The sequence below is a fragment of the Caloenas nicobarica genome, chromosome Z, assembly GCF_036013445.1.
Source record: "Caloenas nicobarica isolate bCalNic1 chromosome Z, bCalNic1.hap1, whole genome shotgun sequence".
NCBI lineage: Eukaryota > Metazoa > Chordata > Aves > Columbiformes > Columbidae > Caloenas > Caloenas nicobarica.
Window position 1 is genome coordinate 61,345,533 of NC_088284.1, and position 23,522 is coordinate 61,369,054.

The 23,522-nt window shown below is 39.6% G+C and overlaps 1 protein-coding gene across 2 annotated transcripts in view; it reads left to right on the forward strand.

Annotated features, from left to right (window-relative positions):
• KDM4C (lysine demethylase 4C) overlaps window positions 1-22,685 on the forward strand; it is a 265,656-nt gene extending 242,971 nt beyond the window's left edge. For both annotated transcript variants that reach the window (XM_065655476.1, XM_065655477.1), the window contains 3 exons: window positions 15,047-15,166; window positions 19,051-19,143; window positions 21,837-22,685. In XM_065655476.1, the coding sequence (XP_065511548.1) occupies window positions 15,047-15,166; window positions 19,051-19,143; window positions 21,837-22,013 (390 nt within the window). In that variant the 3' untranslated portion in view covers window positions 22,014-22,685. The remainder of the gene's footprint in view (window positions 1-15,046; window positions 15,167-19,050; window positions 19,144-21,836) is intronic.
• Window positions 22,686-23,522: the final 837 nt, after the last annotated feature.

Here is a 23,522-nt window from a genome sequence, read left to right on the forward strand (position 1 = left end):
GTTCTCTTCTAATGCATATTTTTCTTGGTTTGTGTTAGCATTTGCTAAATATATCAGGGTTTGTCTTGGTTTTGTTTCATTTTGTTTTTCAAGTGTGGATGTAAGATATGGGCATAGATACATAGATTTTTGTTGACGCGCTAGCCAGTCAGCTTTTCCTCAACTCATCCGGTGTAAGAGGGTGCAAGAAGTATATGGGTGCAAAAAGTATATGGGTACAATTGTTTGCTGGAAGAAACAGCAGGACAACTTCCTCCAGTGACCAGTATATACAGTATTCTTTGCTGTCATTTCACCTTGTGGTTTTCAAGCAAAACTTAAGTGGACAAAAAGGAGTGTTACTTACTCTTGCTGCTGTGACATACCCAGGCTGTTTTAGTTTACTATTAAATGTATAAATGTAAACAGCGTCCATTGAGAAGGTAGAGCTGACCTGTAGGTTGTTATGCCCACAACCCAAAATGGAGTGTGCCTCCTAAAATCTATAAATTGAATACCATCTTAAGTTGTATTGTAGCTTATGGAATGCTGCTGTAAATGTTCCTTACAGGCAAGAACATCTTAACAGTTGAGGAAGTGAGATGTGTTTGGAAGGACACTTGGATATTACATGCAGGAGTTCATGCATTTGTTTTGCAGAACCACATCATGGTAATTTTCTGAGGTCCTGATAAAATCAAAAAAGCATACTCTTGAAAAGGTGTATATTAGTTCAAGATAAGACATTTAGACTGCAGCTGTAAAAAGCAGGAACAAGAAATTATTTTTGCATGTGTCAAGTTGGTCCATCCAACATCTTGCTTTTTTTTGTCTACAATTGTTTTTTTGAAGTGGATGCCACCTTACCTGAAAAAAATTAAAACATGAAAAAAACACCACCAAGCAGTGGATTTTTTAACATACCAACAATGATACTTGTAATCCTTAACATAATTTTGCTGATACTTATGCAAGTACCTTCTTCAGTAGTGGACCCAAGAGAGCCTTCAGTGTGAAGAGAGTGGAGGAGATTATGCTCTATCTTGCTGTGTCTATCGATACTTTAAATTCACCACCACTGGCAGGGGAGGGAAGAACAGGGCTACTGAGAATTCTGACAGCCAAAGTACTTCACTGAAATTATCATGGAGTCTACAACTTCTTACAGTGTGCACCTAAATTTTAAAGCCCAAAATTATTATCTTCTGCTTTCTCTGTAATAAAATGGAGCACATTTTAGTTGCCAGAATGTGAAGGAAAACCTGCCGGTATGATAGCAATGTGAATTGAGAAGCTATTAAAAATGAAACAAAACAAAACATATCACAGACTTTTCTGAGACCGTGACCTTCTTTGCAATCCTGTACCTCTGTCTTGGCCCACAAATTCTCACTTTACACCCCTACAAGTTTATGAAACAAAAACTTCAACATCTCATGACCCACACTGTGACGTATACACATACTGTGTGCATAGGCTTGCCAGTCATCCTGTCTTTCTTGATGATTGTGGACTAACTGAGGTTCTGAATGGTCCTTCCTGGCCCAGGTATCTGGCAGGGTTTGAAGCTGCATAGGCATTTATAATCTTAGAAGTTGCTTAAGATGAGGTGGACTAATAGGGGTGAAGTACAGGCAAAGGAGTCACGCTGAATACAGATTGTCCCAAGGAGAGTATTACTAGACTAATGAGAGACAGAACGGGTTAACTCCATCCTCCTTTGAGATGTAGGACAAATGGGATTCAGCTGGACAGTTCTTCAAAAATTGTTTCTTCTACAGGCTAGCAAAAGGGAATGTTAGTTTAAAACCATGATTTGCCCATATCTAGGTAGGACTTTTTGCATGTGCACATTATTATAATAGAAAAGGTAGCACTTATTGGGGGCATGAATGTCAAAGCTCAGGTTGCGGCTTCAAGAACAAAGGCTTTTTTACAGGAACTTCGCCCTAATGACTTTGTCTAGGCCACAGACTTTCACTGGTGCAATAAATGTGTGTCTGCATGTCTATGTGGACACTCAATGAGCTTCTCCGTTCCCGTATATGTTAGTACTTTTGCTACTGCTTTTGAAAAATCATACTGCTTGAACAATAGACATTTGGAAATACTCAGGTAGCATGTAAGTCTTGACAGTTCATTAATGTCCACCTGGATATAAAAGATGCAAGATTTTATTCTAGTCCTAGTAATATCTGAAGGATGCTGTGTTTTTTTGAAAATCTGTCCTACAAACCAGGTGTATGTAACTTTTTCCCCATCAATCTTATCTGGTATTATAAATGCCTAAACTCTTGACTAGTTTCCAGCATTTTTTCCCAGTGATTTCTTTTCTGTATGCCTTTCTCTCTTTACCTCTTCTGACAACTGTTTTCTGCTTGTCTACCTGTTCAAATCAAAAGTTTAAATAGTAGTGCTTACCTGCCTTCTTGTATCTGTGAAAGATCCATTAGACTTCTGACAGACAATAATAGCTTATTGTTCAGTTATATCATAATGGCATGTAAATCTGTAAAGAATGGTTAAGGAAATTAGAACTGTTGAATTCGCACTCTTTCTGGGCAATCTTATAGATATTTTGGATGCACTCCAGCATCACCATCACCAGTGATTTCTGAGAATGTGAAATAGAAAAGCAAGCAATGCATTTCTGAAGGTAACAAGAAGATATATTGTATTTGGTATAAACTTAGTGAAAAAGTCCTCAAAACTAGTTGTGTGATGTGGGAAGAGACCTAATGAATTATAATAGGTTAGCAACCTTTTTTTAATTTCTTAGCTGAGGCAACATTGAGTGTCTGTGCCGAATAATGCACTGCTTATCACAGAATCACAGAATCACAGAATGTTGGGGATTGGAAGGGACCTCGAAAGATCATCTAGTCCAATCCCCCTGCCAGAGCAGGAACACCTAGGTGAGGTTACACAGGAAGGCGTCCAGGCGGGTTTTGAATGTCTCCAGAGAAGGAGACTCCACAACCTCCCTGGGCAGCCTGTTCCAGTGTTCTGTCACCCTCACTGAGAAGAAGTTTCTTCTCAAATTTAAGTGGAACCTCTTGTGTTCCAGCTTGAACCCATTACCCCTTGTCTTACTGTTGGTTGTCATCCTCGTGACACCCACCCTTTATATATTTATAAACATTGATGAGGTCACCCCTCAGTCTCCTCTTCTCCAAGTTAAAGAGACCCAGCTCCCTAAGCCTTTCCTCATAAGGGAGATGCTCCACTCCCTTAATCATCTTTGTGGCCCTGCGCTGGACTCTCTCCAGCAGTTCCCTGTCCTTCTTGAACTGAGGGGCCCAGAACTGGACACAATATTCCAGATGCAGTCTCACCAAGGCAGAGTAGAGGGGGAGGAGAACCTCTCTCAACCTACTAACCATATCCCTTCTAATACACCCCAGGATGCCATTGGCCTTCTTGGCCACAAGGGCACAGTGCTGGCTCATGGTCATCCTGCTGTCCACCAGGACCCCCAGGTCCCTTTCTCCTACACTGGTCTCTAACATTTTATTCCCCAACTTATACTGGAACCTTGGGTTGTTCCTGCCCAGATGCAAGACTCTACATTTTCCCTTGTTATATTTCATTAAATTTTTCCCCGCTCAACTCTCTAGCCTGTCCAGATCTCGCTGGATGGCAGCACAGCCTTCTGGCGTGTCAGCCACTCCTCCCAGCTTGGTGTCATCAGCAAACTTGCTGATAGTACACTCAATTCCTTCATCCAAGTCATTGATGAATATATTGAACAGTATTGGTCCCAGAACTGACCCTTGAGGCACTCCACTAGATACAGGCCTCCAACCAGACTCTGCCCCATTGATCACGACTCTCTGGCTTCTTTCCTTCAGCCAGTTCGCAGTCCACCTCACTACCCGATCATCCAGACCACACTTCCTCAGTTTTGCCGTGAGGATGCTGTGGGAGACGGTGTCAAATGCTTTGCTGAAGTCAAGGTAGACCACATCCACTGCTCTGCCATCGTCAATCCACCTTGTTATGTCTTCATAAAAGGCTATGAGGTTGGTCAAACACGACTTCCCCTTGGTGAAGCCATGTTGACTGTCCCTGATGACCCTCTTATCCTTGATATGTCTTAAGATGGCACCAAGGATAAGGTGTTCATCACTTTCCCAGGGATGGAGGTGAGGCTGACCGGTCTATAGTTGCCCGGGTCCTCCTTCTTGCCCTTTTTGAAGACTGGAGTGACATTTGCTTTCCTCCAGTCCTCAGGCACCTCACCCGTTTCCCAAGACTTGGCAAAGATGATGGAGAGCGGTCCAGCAATGACTTCAGCCAGCTCCCTCAGCACCCGTGGGTGCATCCCATCTGGACCCATGGATTTATGGATGTCCAGATTGCTTAATTGCTCCCTAACCCAGTCCTCATCAACTGAGGCAGACTCCTCCATTGCCCTGCCTTCCTCTGGGGCCTCTGGGGTACAGGGCTCCTCAGGACAGCCTCCGGCAGAGTAGACAGAGACAAAGAAGGCATTCAGTAACTCTGCCTTCTCTGTATCTTCTGTCACCAGGGCACCCACCCCATTCATCAGTGGGCCTACATTGCCTCTGGTGTTAGTTTTATCTGCCATGTATTTGAAGAAGCTCTTCCTGTTGTCCTTGACCCCTCTTGCCAGGTTTAACTCTAAGGAGGCCTTAGCTTTCCTAGTTGCCTCCCTACATCCTCTGACAACAGCCTTATATTCTTCCCAAGTGGCCAGCCCCTCCTTCCATGATTTGTAAACCCTCTTCTTCCACTTGAGTTTGCCCAGCAGTTCCCTGTTTAACCACGCAGGTCTCCTGGCTCCCTTCCTTGACTTCCTGCGCGTCGGGATGCTCTGATCTTGAGCTTGGTAGAAGCAGTCCCTGAAAGTTAACCAACTATCTTGGGGCCCTTTACCTTCAAGCAGCCTTGCCCACGGGATTTCCTCTAGCAATTGTTTGAAAAGGCCAAAGTTGGCCCTGCTGAAGTCCAGGGTTGCAATTCTGCTCGGTATTCTGCTCCCACCACATGAGATTCTGAACTCCACCATCTCATGGTCACTGCAACCAAGGCAGCCTCCCACCTTTACTGCTTCAACCAGACCCTCCTTGTTAGTGAGGACGAGATCCAGCAGCGCACCTCTCCTAGTCGGCTCCTCCACCATTTGCATCAGAAAGTTATCATCAATGCACTGGAGGAACCTCCTAGACTGAGGCTGGCTGGCTGAGTAGTCCTTCCAGCCAACATCAGGGTAGTTAAAATCCCCCATAACAACCAGAGCCTGTGACAGTGAGGCCACTCTCAGCTGCCCATAGAAGGCCTCGTCACCTTCCTCACCCTGATCTGGTGGCCTGTAATAGACACCCACAACAGTGTCACCCCTGCCAGCCTGCCCCTTAATTCTCACCCACAGACTCTCAACTTGCTCCTCAACCGCACCTGGACAGTACTCTATACATTGTAGTTGCTCTCTCACGTAAAGAGCAACTCCACCACCTCGCCTGGCTGGCCTGTCTTTCCTGAGAAGGACATAGCCATCCATGACCACATTCCAGTCATGTGAGCTGTCCCACCATGTCTCTGTAATTGCCACCAGATCATAATCTCCTGACCGAATGCAGGTTTCTAACTCCTCCTGCTTATTCCCCATGCTGCGCGCATTGGTGTACAGGCACTTCAGGGAGCGAGCCGAGTACACCCATTTCACCCTAGGGGCCTGAGGGGCCTCCCGGTCTTTATGGATTCCAGCGTCCTGCCCCACTGATGCAAGCTCAGCTACAACCCCATCCCCCTTCAAATCTAGTTTAAAGCCCTGCAAATGAGCCCTGCTAATTCGCAGGGCTGGCACAATTGTTGGGCTGGCACAATTTTTTTTGCAGCATTGTAAAATTACCTGCCGTGTAGTTGAACTTCCTACTCAGCAATTTGTGTGCTGTGACCATTGACAGACAATTCTGAAAAATTCTGGAAAGCAAGTTTGAGAGCTGCATGACATGTTTCTGAGGATAAAACTTGGATTTATTTTCCTGGTTACATAGATTTGTAAAAACTGTGTAGGATTTTGTATTCTTGTTCTGCGAAATACTCCAAAAAGTTAAATATGTGTATATGTTTTGAAGAATTTATTTCAAGTTCATGTGAGCTGAGAAATTAATTTTAACACATTTTTCTAACTGTGGACTTTTGCACTAGATTTGCAAGTACTGATACACAGAATGTGATGCTTTGCACATCACAGAATCACAGAATGTCAGGGATTGGAAGGGACCTCAAAAGATCATCTAGTCCAATCCCCCTGCCGGAGCAGGAATCATCGTTTGCATCTTCTGCATCACAAATGAATTCCTGTTTTTAAAACTGTCATCTTATTAAGTTAAAATCAAACTTTTTAAAAAGCAAAGACTATTTTGTAAGGCTTCAGACTGTACGATTTTATTCCATCCTTTAACTCTTGAAGCTGCAAAACATCACAAGATACAATAGTCTGATTTTAATCTGAAACTTGTTGCACAGTACTATAACTGTATTGATTTGAGTTACTTTACTCCATTATGGAGAAGTGATTTTTCAGTGGCTTTTTCTTTTTCTTTGTTCCCTGTTACAGTAGAAAGACAGGCAACTTAATAGATAAGCATAAAAAATGAATGTAGGGTAGATTAAAGGCAAATTAAAGCTTCAAATATAAGTATTATCTTTACACGGTTTCCTGTGTATAATGTCCTTTCCACATTATAGCGGAATGCTTTATGGATCCTTATCAATAATGATTTTAGATGAGCTGAAGGTAATGCCCCCACAGCTCAGCAGGAGAAACAAAATGGAGGATAACCCATTACTCTGCAGTTTACGTTAAGATGGCTGACGTCGCAGTGAAGCAGGGGAGAGGCAGAAATACACTACAACGCTTCTCGTGTTTGCGAAGTGTGTGCCCATGTCCAGGAGCACGAGTACGGCTGTGCTGAGCATGCGGGGCACAGTGGCAGCCCTGGAACCGCAGGGGAGCCACGGAGATGAGGTGGGGCATCATTTCCCCTCCCACCTTCTTTCTGAGGTAACCCAGGAACTGCAGGATTTCCAGATGTGCTGCTTTACCCGTTCATTGTGTGTTTCAGAAGCAGATTATTTCCAGACTTGCCGTGTGTTTTCAGGGAGGGGAGGGGTGAGGGGAATGAAGGAGTATTTTGCTTCACGTGTGTGATGACCAGAAGCGAGGGCAGGAGCAGAACGTGACAAGCTGCTCTTTGTACTCATCTGACTGCAGTTGTTCGCCTGGGAACTTTAAACCTTTAGGCCTTCAGCAATGTATAGGTGGGCAGGGTATGAGGTAGTGCTGTAGGGTTCAGAGTCTCATCTGTCTTTAATGTGAGCATATCAAGGGTTGTCCACTGCACTTAGGGGAGCCTTGTCAGGCATGTTGAGTCAGATGTCCTTGGTGTCCTTGCCACCTTCACCTTCCTACTGCTGACGGTTTTGTCCCATAAGAACATATTGTACCCCGAATAAAGGCTTCTTCAGCATCTTCTGTGCTGCACCTTGTTGTGATGCTCAGTACCACCCTGGACATCCAAACTCGCACTCTGCAATGTGGGTTTAAATTGTGATCCGCTGGGCAATTCTGGGTCTATCAATTAGCATTATACATGTATTCGTGTTATTAATACTTTGCTGAAAGGCACTGTAATGGTTGAAATAGTAACTTTCTAAGCTGAATGGAAAGCAAGAAATTTTTCGATATATTCAGGAATGCATGATCCAATTTGACTTGCAGTTTCCCTTTGGTGAGAGCATATGTTCACTTCGTAAGAGAAGATTCAGTAGCATTTTAAGGACGACATACTATGCATAAATTCAAAGTATTTTTATACTATGCATTCTGTGATAGAAGGCTAAATTTGTTGAATTACAGTAACTATTCTCTTAATCTGGTGATTTCACTGAATTTATACCAATTCAGAACCAGAATTGCACTCCTGGGAACAAGGCCTGCTCTTTCAAATGCTCGTACTCTGTGTAAATTGCTGTTCCTGTTTAGATAAAATTCTGACTGTGGCAAATGAGCTACCACTCTCGTTTTCATTCAAATTGTTTTGAAATGTATGAAACCTAATTTTGCGTTTCTAAAAATTTGCATGAACTGCTGTATACTATCAGTTGCCAAAAGAAAAACACATTTTGACAGTCTGTTGAGATCAGCAGTTGTTTTCAGAGAGTTTCCACAGTTTGTTTCTCCACTTCCACTTTAATGGTGTTGGCAGATATATTCACTGTTTTCAGCAGTGGTATGTTATTTGTCGGTATGACAGGCTTTTCTAAATCAGAGGTGTTAGTTGTAATCACATTGGTCATGCTCCTTATGAAACAATCACCGGTGAGCATGACTGCGGAAGCTTAATCACTAGCAGTCATGTTAGAAGTTAGTGTTTGCTGAAGTAACGTGGGCAGAGAAGACAACTCGAATTAAGTGCCTTTGCAGAATGGCCATGGGGACATTGCAGCTCCATCCTCAGGACTGCTCAGAGGTTCCTTTCCTGCTCTGCCACAGGAGCCTTTTTCTCTCCTGGGTCTGCACACAGAGATCTAACTCATCCTGACAGCGTGGTCACCTCTAGCTTAGTTCTGCACTCCTTCCCTTTCAAACCATCTTCAGCTGGTTTCTGTCAGTACAGAGAGCACTATCTCGTCATGAATACCCTAGCAGCAATGAAGTAGGGTAGTCAATTTAACTCAGGTTCTAATTTAAGGGGAGAATTTAGAAACAGCTGCTGCAGTTCAACTAGGGTCAGCAAGAGGACCATTCCTGCGCAAAAGCCAATAATCAGGCATGGAGTTTTGCTACTTTTTCGTGTAGTGAATCCAGGCACCAGAAACCCACTTCAAGTCTTATCAGTGAAAATCTGATGTAGTTAGTGTGTTCTGTCTGTGTTGTGAGAAATAACTGTTAATTTTGTGATTAATACCAGAGTGCTTGTTTGCTGTAAATTGAAAGGAATGTGCTATGAATTGAATTTGCTGTGAAATGGGTTTCAGTTTATCCAAAATAAGATGACAGAAATCTTGGTTATTCAGTTTTGGAGGCCATGCATGAATTTTAAGTTATTTTTCTTAAACCATGGAATTTCAAGGTTAAAATCCCAAATGAGTCAATATTATGGCTTGTTTCATGCAAATTGTGGTTAGATAGACTAGTACTAAGGCCTGAGCTATTCGTACGGATTTCAGCAATGCAGGGGATGACAGAAAATAGGCAGTTTCTACTTCACAGTTTGATTTTAACAAATGCGTAAGTTTATGAACAAACGCAAGATGAGTGAAGCAAAAAAAGGAAAAAAAAAAAAAGTAGGTATGCAGGGTAGGAAGGCCAGGTTTATTGCAGTTACATAGTCTGATTTAGCTCTAGTTCGTCTTTTTGGTATCTGTTTCTCTTTGATCTTTGAAACCTCAGGGCTAGATTATCAGCTTTCAGTCTGCCAGGAGGAGGATTACAATATTGTGCCATGGCCCCTGTGTGTCAGGGATGGAACAGTACGGAAAAGATCTGTATCACCAGGCACGTTGTGGGACTGAAGCCAGGTCGCTTCTTACCTCTGCCTTTTGCTATTCCTTCTTGCTAAATTGCAGGACAGCAGCATAGCAGGATTCACAAGAGCCCACTGATACAGAAAGCAGCAGCAGCAGCACAATGAAATGGATTCTTACACAGCCTTCTTGCAAGACCGCTGTTGATTGATTGGAATATGTCTTCCTAGAGGGTTTTGATGTCATATGGTACAGAAATAATGAGGAGCTTCAAAGCATGAAAAAGATATTCAGCTACACTAATTGTTACAAATACTAGTTTCGAGCTAACATTTAAACTGTCTTTAAACTGATAGCACCCCAGGAAAAATAATGCGAGTCAGGTTCTGTGTATAGTTATAGTGTTCCTTTACCATTAAGTAAAATAATTTATACAATTTCTGTGGTTTTCTTTCTGTTGCTGCATTACAGAGCCATACAGCAAAAGAAAAACGATTAGAAGTATGTGCTGGCTCATAAGACCAGTTGCAAGAGCCACACCTAACCACTTTAGCCCTGTATTGTTTATGTCAATTTACCCGTCAATAGTATTTGGCAAGAATTTGAAGCAACAACGAGGCATTTTGTGCTTTGTTTTGGAAACAAAGCAAATCAGCAACTAAAACCTAGGAGTGTCAAGGGGATGCAGAAATTTTTGCTAAGTGACGTTGAGAAAAATGCTGTAATTTGAATGCAATTTAAACAAACAACAATATTTTATTTTTAATACAGTCTAAACCATAGCAATTTGGAAAAAAGCTCACACAAAGCTCAGCAATGTGTCTGCCACATAAACAGATGAACAATTCTATTAGTGTTGAGGAAAATAAACTGGGAGTTTCTGAGATTCTTCACAAGATAATGGCTGCTCAGACACTTTTTTTTTTTTAATACACAGAAGAAGAAATCTCAGTCTTCATGGTATTGTTTTTACATGTATATATATGTATATATATGGATATTTTGGGGCTATTTTAAGGGAAAACTAGTCTCCAGTAATATTCATCAGCTGTACAGGAGGATCTTCAGAATGTTATGGATAGCAGATATCTTCTATCTTGCAGTGTTTCATTCTCCTCTTCCGTATTAAGTCCAGTGTAGGAGCACAGCTGTTGAGAACTGAGTTAAGTAATCTCCCTGTCATGATTTAACCCCAGCCAGCAACTAAGCCCCACACAGCCGATCACTCACTTCCCCCCTCCACTGCCCCTTCTCCCCTCCCCACTTGGAAGTGTGAGAGAATGAGAAGAGTAAAAGTGAGAAAACTCACAAATTGAGATAAACACAGTTTAATAGGTAAAGCAAAAGCAGCGCACACAAGCAGAGCAAAACAAGGGGTTCGTTCTTTACTGCCCATGGGCAGACAGGTGTTCATCCATTTCCAGGACAGCAGGGCTCCATCACACGTAACAGTTACTTGGGAAGACAAACATCATGACTCCGAATGTTCTTCCCTTCCTTCTTCTTCCCCCAGTTTTTATTGCTGAGCGTGACACCATATGGTATGGAGTATCCCTTTGGTCAGTCAGAGTCAGCTGTTCCCTATCCAGCCGTGTCCCCTCCCAACTACTTGGGCACCTCCAGCCCACTCACTGGCAGGGTGGTGTGGGAAGCACAGAAGGCTTTGACTCTGTGTCAGCCCTGCCCAGCAATAACTGAAACATCCCGTTGTTATCAATACTGTTCGCAGCACAAATCCAAAACACAGACCCATACTAGCTACTATGAAGAAATGTAACTCTATCCCAGCCAAAACCAGCACAGTCCAACAGAAAATATTCTGATCTGGTCAAGATGAAGATTGATTTTTTTCATCCTATTAGGAGAAGTTCCACAGAATGCTTATGCAAAAGTATGAGTGGGAGGCAAAATCAGCCTTTAAAATGAGACAAACTAGTCTAGATTATCAATTGCAGGATAGAATTGGGGGCCTTCATTATCACAACTCTTCTGGCCTCTCTTGAGTCAAAACAATCATCAAAACAATTAACAAGAGCCAGGTGATCTGATGAAGTTGACCACTGGTTTGAAGAGACTAGTATTGGCATTTTTCCGTTTGAATATGGTTCTTTTTCTAGCAACAATTTAAAATATTTGGCTACTGCTGGGTTTATTCATCCTCTAAAAGATGCCATATAGGCCACTTTTTCCTCTCTTCAAACAAATGACCAATGTTGTTGCTATGATATTAAATACAGTATTAACCTTTATGACCATTACTTTGAGTTAAAGGAGTTAATTGATCCATTCTTCACCAATCATGCTGCACATTGACCAAACTTTGAATCAGGTTTGGAAGGATATGATGCCATTTAAGCTCCTGAAAGATCAAACATCACGCTATAAGCTGACTGTTGGAAGGCTGATCATTGTACAAGCTAATGAAAAACTTTTCCTGCTGCTAGATTCAGGAGGAATTACGTGGTGGGGGTTTGTGTGTTCAGAATATTTAGAAATGGTTTTGATAGCTGTTTACTTTTCATGTATCTAAACTGAAAATATTTTTTTTTACATGTTATTAAATAATGTGTTGCAGTTACTAGGTCTTTTTTGTTCATCTGCTGCCTTTCTCACTGGGGAAAAAATCACTCAAACTGAAAACTTTTTTGGTTTTTTGGCTGTATACCTTGCACTGGTGAGACCATATCTGGAGTTCTGTGTCCAGTTATGGGCTCACCTGTGCAAGAAGGATGTGGAACATACAGGAGCAAATACATTGAAAGAATATGAAGGTGATAAGTGACTGGAGCATCTGTCATATAAGGGAAGGCTGACAGAGCTGGAGCTGTTCAGCCTAGAGAATAGCAGATTCAGGGGATCTTACCAACCTGTATAATACCTGATGGGCAAAGTAAAGAAGATGGAGCCACGCACTTCTCACTGGTGCATAGTGACAGGGTGAAAGACAACGGGTACCAACTGAAATACAGGGTATTTCTTAACAAGGAATTTTTCTTCACTTAGGAAAATACTTTTTCACTGTGAGAGTTGTCAAATGCTGGTCTGGTTGCCCACGGAGGTTTTGAAATGTTTGTCCTTGGAAATACTCAAACCCAGCTGGACGTTTCTCTGAGCAACCTTCTGTAGCTGACCATGCTTGGAGCTGGGGCTCTGAGCTGTGAAACACGTGGAATGTGAAATTGAACACTTAAGTGTATAGGCTTTTCAGTACAGATGGGCACAGTTTTGTATGTTTTTATGAACAAGTAGATATACAAGGTAGTCATGTGAGAAATGTACATGGTTTATGAGATGAATGTGGACTGAGCACACTGTATGTTATTTACAGCTGGTGTATGGCAATGTTGAAAGATTGCCATATCTGGATGTCTGACTTCATTATATGACTGACAAAAGTGAGGTTGCATTTTTGCAATTTTGTCAGCGTAAGAAATGGATCTAATTATTCTACAGAAAAAAATATGAAAATAAAAGGTAGGAACTCCGGCAGAAATCAGCAAGAACTATTTAGTAGAGGTTTCCCAAACATTGTTCCATAGGCTAAGACACTGTTGTGATACATGAAGAATGGGATTGTTATTTGTCTGGTTATTTGCATGAGAACTCTAATTTTCCGTATGAGCAATTCCATTAGCTATCCTAGAGACACTGTGAGACTTTTTTCTTGTGCAAGGTGCAAAGAGAGCAATTCATGCTGGGCTTTTGTTCTTGGAAAATTAATGTTTGGCTTGACATTGTTGATAGATTGTTTGTTTTCAGGAAATTTGCTATCTTTCACGGTGCATTTTCAGAGTTGAATTCAAGACACTGAGCCAAGACTCCTTTTTGCTCTTTAGCAATAAATAGAGGAAGAAGTACGATAATGACGATAACCATCTTGATAGTCATCATTGAGAATAAAGCATTAAAAATATAGTCTCATTTAATTTATAGTCAGAGCTGTGATAGTATTTAGCAATCACTGTCCCCTGGGAAGTCAAAATTATTCCACTGTTGGAAGGCAGGCAGCAGCCATTCTTTCCCCTTTCCCCTTTCCCCCTGCTTCTCCTGGAAATACCAGGAAGGGTAATACAGTAATGCCACCTACTATCCCAAATATATGGTGAAATTGAAAAGATATATCTTTCTGTGTCTGTCACAGCAATCTTTGCCAGGCAACACAGGGCATATTTTAGAGCTGTGCCCTTGACACAGCACCTGAGGGATGACAGAGACAGTATTGTCATGCAGTAAAGTATGTGTCTGTGAAAATCCAGCTTTTCACTTTTTTTCTTATGTGTTGAATCAAATTCATGGATTAAGATACATGTGATTAAAAACAGTTTATAAAGCCTGTATTGGGCTAGCATGATAGTATAACAAGACAATATCCCAGTAAGGATCACTGTGGTTTGTTTTTGCTTCCACATTTTGAGTTCCTTATCGTGATGATTGTTGGCCTCTGTTGGAAGTGAGCCATGGAACTCAAAAATGCAAATTTTTGGTAAATTATTCTATGTAAATCTGAAACTTTGAAAACGGTAATAGTACTGCTGCAACTTGAGATAGTGACAAGGTCCTGCAGGAACTGGTGTTGAGTCCTTGTACCTGAGTCCTTGGCTCTCTCTTAGCAGTAAGCTCAGGTAACATGGTGACCAAGCAGGTCCTCTTACAACTAGGAGAATGCCACTAAATTAGTGCTAATTATCTTGTGATGTAGCTGGTACAAAGTATAGATGCCTTTGTTGGGGTGAGTATTTGGCAGACATAGCTTCCAAAGAATTGGTGAGCACAGACCAGACGCAATTGCTTTCTGGTTCTCTGTGTATCTCCTCGTGTGGACAGCTGTTGTTATGAGTATGTGGTCAAGCGTGCTCTGAAAATGAGTCATTTAGGTCATACAGAGCCATATGGGCCAAAAGAAATAATGACAAGGACATACTGCAGCAAATGTAAACTTTACTGCTCTGACATGCTCAACAAGTGAGGTGCAAAATTTGGCCAAAACACAGCAAATAAACTGCCTCATATCTTCTGAAGAAAAAAAAATAATCCCACCTAGTTCTTCTTTGTAAGTATTTGGATTCTTTCAGTGTTTCCCCATCAGCTAAGCAAAGAACTCATTGGTGTTCTCACCATTTATAGTTCGATCTGTGAGGGTATGTTTTAGTCAGCAAAGTTAGCATATGGCAAAAATGTGCTGTGGTTAACAAAACATAAATCACTTGAATATGTAAAAGAGAAAACGGAGGTACATATGCAATTGCACTTTAGTGATCTTTATTTTCGATGTGTGATGGAAATTAATTTTGGGGGAAATGTATCACAGTTGCTAATGTTTATCTCATTTATGTATATGTTGCCTTGCCAATGCAGCGTCAAGCTGTAAAGAAAGTGTTTCTTCGGTCAGTATTTCATTTTCGTAAAGGCTAGCAGTATCTTCTGTTAGCCCATTGACAGGATTACAAAACCTGAATCACACGTGGTAATAAATCTCCTCCAATTACCAAGTTGTAAAAAGTGGCTAAATGGTAATTTCAGTGTAGTGGCTCACTCACTGATTTGAGAATCCATCCTTCTTTGTAAACAGAGCAGAGATTGCCTAAGGCTGGGCCCACCTGCAGAGGGAGAGGTTGTCCAAGTGAAGTGGCCTGATGGAAAACTGTATGGTGCGAAGTATCTGGGAACAAACACAGCTCACATGTATCAGGTGAGTGTCTATATTTATTATCATGTGCTTGTTTTTCAAATGTATTTATTGCAAGTTGCTCGTTCAGCTCTAGCATTGGAGTGGTCAGCTGCACCTTCAAAGCAGCAGAAGGCTGCAATGTGGACTCTTACTGTAGTTGTCAATGCATTTAAACTAATAAATAAAGCTGTCTAAACCATTAAAAAGTGCTGCACACTCTTTGGGAGTTGAGGTTTCACCTGTTCTTATAAAATCAAGAAAACGGCTTATTTAATAAGAACTTAGGTGAACAGGTGGAACATTAAGATTGAAAGGTAGCATTTGTTATTTTCTCCAGGTTATTTACTTTTATTTGATGTCAGGTAATTGTACAATTAATGATATAAGATTAAGTATCGGTATGCGACTACAGTGAACCTTAGGCATTTCATAACAGGATGGAAGGGAGGACAGTAAAAAGAAGAGCATAAATAGCCCCACTTTCATTTTCTGAGGCACTTTTGAATTAATTAACACATAACCTAAGGACCATTTTATCCTCAGCAAAGGCAAAAGGGAACTGAACACTGAAGGCAAGGCTAAAAAGCTGACTTCCGATTTCAGAGGCACAATAATTGTTTTTTTATGTGCTTGCCTTTGAGAAACATCAGTCAGCAGCTTTGAGTACCCAAGTGAATGGTAAAAACTGCAATAAAACAATCACAATAATAATAGCACTTCTGAAAGAATGAGAATCTAGGTACATTTCATTTTTATATATATAAAATAATTTTCACTTATGTAACTCTTTTCATCTGAGGGCCTTACATTACTCTACAAAAGTGGCAAATTTACTGTTATATCTGTAGATAAATTAAGGTACAGAGAGGCTGAATAACTTGCTGCATTGACCTTCTCACTTTGCCAATGACTTGCAATCGAACTCAAGTCCTCAAATGCCTGATCCCTTCAGCTAGTCTCTAAATCTTACCTCTTTGCTTGCATTTAGCAGCTGTATTATGTTGTGAAGGTGAAAAGTTCTTTATAAAATATAAAGATTATTGTTGAATAGTAGCATTAATCTTCAAATCATTTAATCTTCTGAACAGCTGGTCTTCTGAGGAATACTTTGAGGTAGATTAGATGAATGTTGTTTTCTTTCATATTTGAAGGAATCTGACAGAGTGAAACTTATTTGTCTTATTTTAGACCTCTTGGACAACAGGATGAAATCAGTTTGGTTTAAGAAAAATGGATTTACAAGTAGAGGTTCAGTAAGGTTTGGAGCTTCTCAGCATAACAATTATGGGAGATTACTGTAAACTGCCTTGTAAAAAACCCTATCAGGGAGGAAATAGCAAAGATTAAAGATTAGATGTAGTCCAGATTGCACTACATAGGACTTTGGAGACAAACAAGCATTTCAATCTGTAGGACAGGAGAGGAGGCTGACAATATGGCCACAGGTTACAGAAAGTCTGTGACATGGAGAAAGGTTAACTTCAGAACACACTGGTAGTCCTTCCTCTGGTCTTCGTATACAGCCTGTCTGAAAGCTCCCAGAACCCATGCATACACATATTTCATTCTTCTTCTGGGTTGTGAGATCTCTGTTGCACCTTACCAAGTCTTCTATGTGATCTCTGAGATGGTATGACAAAAAGGAGAGACTGAAAAGGACGCTCTGAAACGAGTACTATGATCTAATAAGGCAAATCTGTTCTACTTAGATAAATCTGTGAATTTTCCTCATTTTAATGAAGCAATTGGACGAAATGTGACAGTGCTTATGCATGCAGGAGCTATGACACAATGCATCAGAATTTGTGTTATCCAGTTCAACATTTGCCACCAAGTATCCTGCACAGTCCCTAAGCGGAGTTAAACATACCAAACGAAGCTGGTGTTCAGGAGAAATTGTTAGATCTACATTTGATGTCTTGATCATTTTTCCTGTTGACTCGCTGTCTAGTTGTGAGTTTCATTTGAGATTATTAAATTATCCATTCACCCTATTAATTGCTTTCTGACAATATCCCCTGACCCTTTAACTTATGCTGTCCCAACAAAAGGAAATCTCATGGAGAGAATAACATGCTACACAGACAGAGTACAGCAGCAGAAGTTCGAGTAAAATAACTTGCTGGATAAAACCGATTATTTGAAATGTAGTATCTGCAATCTGGATTTAAATTTGAGCTATTAGAGATGGTGGGTTTACATTTTGCATGAATCGTGATACTGGTGAAAGTCTTAGAGGAGCTGATGTTATGTTTGCCTTTAACAGTAGGCAAATTTATTTTCAGTGCGGTGTGCTGAATTATAGCTGAAGAACTTCTGATTACTCTTCATTGTAAATGTTCAATACATTTCATACTACAAGCATGCCAGATTCTGTGATATGAAGCAGTTGCCTCCTGCTGCACACCACCAGTGAAAACAAAACCAGTGCCCATTCAGGAGGTGATTTTCTGATTGCATGGAGCAGGCAGAATTCATTTCCTGCCCAGTTCTTTCACCAGTGATGCAAAAATATTATCACCAACTGTATTATGCAAAAACATATTACCAGATGTATTTTGTGGTAAGGAGCTGGAATAGCAGAAAGGTTGCACCTGCATCATGGTGAAAAATACCTAAATTACCATCATTTCATTAAAGAAGCTTAAGCCAAATTGACCTCGAAGTTCCTCTCACATACTTCTAACAGACTAGGCTTATGGAGTTAGTAACAGGGACAGAGAGGAGCAAGGATGACTTTTGTGACTTTGTTATCCATCTGTGCTCTGTGGGTTTTAAATGCATTCCAGATTTGTGCGTCCCTGTCAAATAGCTGTTAAAAATGCTTTTAAAGAAGTTAATAGTTCATAGATCTGTACCCTGGCTTTTGAGAATGGTTATACTATATCAGATTTTTCAGCTGCTCACAATTAAACTGACATACTCAGCCCTGGCAAGGGTTTAATTTTAACCTTCAAAACACAGTCCATTTACAAGTTCAAATACATGATTTTTCAGTTTTATCTATAATACTACTTCCTATAAGTTAATGTTTTCCTATGTTTGTATTTGGGTTTATTATTCCAGCCTGAGCCTGTTGTTGTCATTCACATGGTCTCATTAAGTCGCTTAAGGATGTGGAATGGGACTTCTTTTAATTTTGTATCAAACTTTAAAGTATGGTTTCTGTGGAAACTGAAACTGCAGTCTTAGATAATAGCTGAAATTCACAATTGTTAGATGAAGTATTAAAAAAAAAATCAGCAGCTACTGAAAAGGCTTAAATGGTTCAAAGCCTCAGCATTTTAACATTCCCCACACCTAGGTACATTTCCTTTCTCATTTTCTGCTAACGGGGTTCATATTGGATTAAATCTAAACCTAAGCATGATAAAGCTTTTCATCTTCTGAACAGAGCATTTTAAAGAAATTCCATCAGATTCAATAAAATTCTGTTAACTGGTATTTCCTTAGTTGTCACTCATACTTTCTTTCTTTTAACATAGTCTTTCTCCGCCTTAAAGCACAGGATGTTAAAATTATTTATTAGAAGCAAGTAAAAAAATTAGAGGCAAATAAAAATGACATAAAGAAATTTTAATATGTCATTCCTACAAAATGATGGTGTCTACATTGTTACTGCTTGGCATTCCTAATGTAATAAATTTTACTTTGTTGTATATGTGTCAGTGTTGATTTTGAAGTCTCTTTGGTTAGATATTATTTTCAACTTATGAATGTGTTGCAGATCCCAAGAAATAACATTTTTTATGTTTTATCCTAATTTTACCTTCCTAAAATAGCAAAAGATTTGTATATAAATCTTCTGTATTTGCAGAATTTATTTTTGTCTGGAGACATTCTCACAAACTTCCTGAAAGAGTTAAATTATGATTTTATTTTTATATATTCATTTTTTCAATTAGGTTGAGTTTGAAGATGGTTCTCAAATAGTAATGAAGAGAGAAGAGATCTATACACTAGACGAAGAACTTCCTAAGAGAGTAAAAGCACGTTTTGTGAGTATTTGCTGATGGTAACTTTATAGTATATATATGCTCAAAATGCCAATATCAGTAGTCTTGGATTTATTCTGGATTTGCAGTCTAAACTGGACAAATGTTTTGTGAAGCCTGTACTAATATGACTGGCTAAATCAGCACAACAATCAGCACAAGTGTCCATTTGCTAGTGACAATGGTTGGTTGTTCTTCCAATACAGGCAAATGCTGTTGTCAAACATAATTCTTTTCTCCTAAAAGGGACATCTTGGTCCATCCTCTGTCAGATCATAAATTATGAAGTTAGTATATACTTAAACTGACAGACATTCTGTTCATTCAGTATGCTTATAACATGTATGTACTTTAAAAAAAATCCAAATTCTCGGAGCGTTGTGGTTTTGAAGTAATTGATTTTAATAAAAATGCAATTAACTTGTTCTAAGGAGCAAAGTGCCTGATCAGAACTCATTAATGTCACTGGCAGGGCTCATGGGCATTTCAGTAGTTTTGGGGTTGAAATCAAATATTTGCTATATTTTTAAGCTTCCTGCAGTTTCAAACAACATCATGTATGTATATCATGTGGAAAAGTGTTGAGGTTCTTAAGGAGCATAACACTTAAAGACTGAAAATGGAAAGTTCTGCCATACAGTTGTTGGAGAAGACAAGATGACCGCTGTTACCTGTCTTTGTCATTAATGCTAAATATTGTGCAATTCAATCCATTCCCAAGTCTACTCAGAAGAGCACCATGCTCTTCTAATGTCCATGTTCTATTTTACAGCTCTTTGTTCAAAACTGGATTACAAGTTTAATATTAGCTTTCTTAACATGTAAAACCAAAGCATAAAGATGCAAAAATCTTGTCGTAGTTGAGAACAAACTATAATTCACTGTTGTGAATAAAAAATCCCTCTTACTTAGAGAATCCTTTCAGTGAAGCTTTGAAAGGAAGAGCAGTGTGCAGTATATTTTTCAGTGCTGCAAGGAGCAGGGCTCATACATGATACCTGTTCACACATCCATTATGTGACATTAATTACCTGATTCTTGAAAGCTAGGTGCAAGGAATTGTCACTTAATGATGTGTAGAGTTGAATCTTCAGACATACGTCAGCTTACATGAGTTTGGGGGACTAACATAGCGTTACGTGGTGAGGTAGCTGAAGAAGGTTTCAGTCCAACTTTCCCTTTCTGTGCTTCTTGCCACGTGCAGCTGCCATCAGTATTATGATTTCCTTTCATCTCATTCTCAGCAGCCAACCCCAACATGGGGGCTGTTAATTTCAGAAGTTAGGGGTGTGTCAAAGTAAAGGATTGGCATCACGTCTGAGAGAGGCAGTAAAGCTGAGAAAGGAAGAGAGACAGAGAAATGCGATGTTGTCAGCCTGCTGGGGGAGAGTTTGCCAGCAGGATGCCCTCTTTTACTGAAAAAACAGAATAAGATCAGGATGATTCTTTTTAATAGGAGGCTCAGTGGTCAAATATTCTTGCTTGAGACACCTTTTTGTCAATGTATTTGGGATAAGTGCACAGATCTTTCAGTGTCCTGACCATCTAGGGTTCAGATGCGTGTCTTGGAAAATGTTAAATGAACCATCTGGTTATACTCATTGTTTTTTTCATTATACTTGGAAAGCATTCTATTTCCATTTTTTGTTTTAAGAGATTATGTATAAAAGCATAATTAACTGCATGTTCTGTTGAATGTAAACTGTTGCATTTCACTAAGGATGACAATGCAAAGATAAGTGGAGGTTTTGTACCTTTTTTTTTTAATTTGATGCCATTAACTTCATAGGGGAGTCAAGTATAGGTTAGAAACATTGAATTTCGCCAACTAAATACAACAAACCAAGTCTATGCTCAGACCTTTGCATTATTTCATACCATTGCCTCAAATTCTATAAGTATCTTAATCCTCAAGGTATGCCCAACACCTCCTTCCCCTTCTCAGGCTGAAGACAGTGCAAGTTAAATACAGCTTATGATATTGTTTCCTCCTCTGGAAATAAATAACACCAATTCCTTCCAAATGATGCTTTTCCTAGTCGTGGGACTTTTACCATGACTTCAGTAGTGGAAATGGTCCAAAAATTTCTGCCACTGCTTTTTCCATAGTGGCTTGCTGTTCACTGTCCCACTGCCTTGTTTCAGTTGATTCCCACTGTTTCAAGTTTGCTGACAAATCACCAAACTTGTGACTCTGATTCTTTGCAAATTAGTGTGCAGGTTTATTTTCAGAAGTCCCTGACATAGTACCTTGCACTTAAAACTTTCCTGAATAAGACGAAGTGGTGCATAATACTTGATACTGCTAGAATCAAACCTGCCCAACAATTGCATCACTTCTGTGTTGTTGTGTTACACCTTAAATTACAGTGGTGGTGTGACCTCTGGATTAAATAAAAACTAACGACTGGTTTTAGTCACATGTTTCTAAGGAACACTGCAGACCTAGAGGATTAAATGATGAGTAGTACATGCAAAACATGGAAAAGAAATAATTATATTTTAAATGTGCATTTCAAATATATATTTAATATTTAGACTTTTTCCTGAAAACAGTTGTAACTGCATAATCAGTAATGCAGCTAGGTTCATATGATCTAGATTAATATATCTGTGTTTCCGTGTAACTTGTCTAAAACATGTCTGAATATCATGGCCTGTGTGAAGCTGTCTGTGTAATTAATGTTTTGGTTTAGTCTACAGCCTCTGACATGAGATTTGAAGACACATTTTATGGAGCAGATGTTATCTTGGGAGAGAAGAAGAGGCAGAGAGTACTGAGTTCCCGCTTTAGGAATGAATATGTGGATGATCCAGGTTACCGCACCTTCTTAAAAAGCTCATTCCAGAAGAAATGCCAGAAGGGGCTATAAAGGAAGCAAGAGAGAGAGAGGGATGTTGGTTGAAAAGCATGCAGCATTATTTGCAGTTGGTTTTGGTTTAATTGAACACTCAGTTTTAGAATGAACTAATCTATACACCAGTACGTGAGTTCTGATTTCTTCAGTTAATGTATTAAAGATTTTGTAATGTTTTGCATTATGAAACTAAGGAAGAAGCCAGGTGAGAGTAAGGGGGATTACACATTGACATGCTGAAGAAAACTTTCAGTCCTGCTTGCAGTGAAATGAGTGGTAAAATTTCCTTTGAATTACAGGAAGATTCGCGTTCAGAAGAGGAGACGTTTTAGTAACACAGCTAATTTCAGTGGCTCATTTTTTTCTGCAGACAGGAAAGGATGTTAAGTTCAATAATAGCAGTTTTTATAAAACATTTTTGAAACAAATACAAATATGTACAGTATTAAGACAAACAAAAGCTTTATTTACTTTATACAGTGCTTTTGCATTTTTATGTCACTACTGCTTTCAGTAGGATTTGATGGGGATTCAGCTGTTGACTTAGATATTTTTGGCTTTTAAGAAAGATTTCTTCAGTGCAGCGAGGTTGTTTTGTATATTTAAAGAGCCAGATTTTGACAGATATTTTTAAACATTTTTCATAAGGTCTATTAAAAATAGCTATTTGTAAAATATAATTTTCTTTCTTCATGTGTATGAAAAATTAAAGTTTAAATATATATGCTTAACAGCTTAGTTTTGAATGAATATTTTATTGTCTTCCTTTTAAAATAATACTCTATCAATGTAACAATGTTTAAAAATAAATGAACAAACAAATAAATCCTTGTAGCATTTTGTCTGTTGGTATGGTTTCCAATCCTATTATTTTATACCTTTAGGAGTCAAGAAACTTCACTACGTGCACTCTGTGTGTAGCTTCCTGAACACAACAGAAAATACGCACAGACACACACATGGCTGGGTATTAAAATGCAAACTTGATAAATACTGTATTTTCATTTATTTTCTTTCTATTTCCCTTCAGTCTTTGGGCTCTTGACCTTTCTGGATGTTTCACAGAAAGGAGAAAGTCTGAATTTGTCTGAGACACTTGGATATGTGAAACTAGAAGAGAGCTTTATCAAAATGACATCATGTATTTCTTGTAAATTGGACCATCAGCAGGATTTCTGGCTGTCTGCTACAGGAAAAAGCCCTCTCAAAATCCAATTTAAATCTAAGCACTGCTGTTTCTAGGGTTCTGATTGCAAAAAAAACCCTGAATATGTGGGCCCAAAGAATTTTTCATTACTAACCCAGTCCTTTGTATGTTGAGGCACACAGATCTTTGTTTCAGTGTAGCCCTTGCATGATTATTCTTATTTTTTCAAGTGGACAGTAAAATATTTGCATTTACTATGTGACACCTCAATTGACAATTTAATTTTTCTGCCCTACATTAACTATCTTTTCTTGTACCAAGAGATCACTCAGAACCCCTTTAGTCTAAGGAATTGCTTAGCTGTGATGATTGAAATG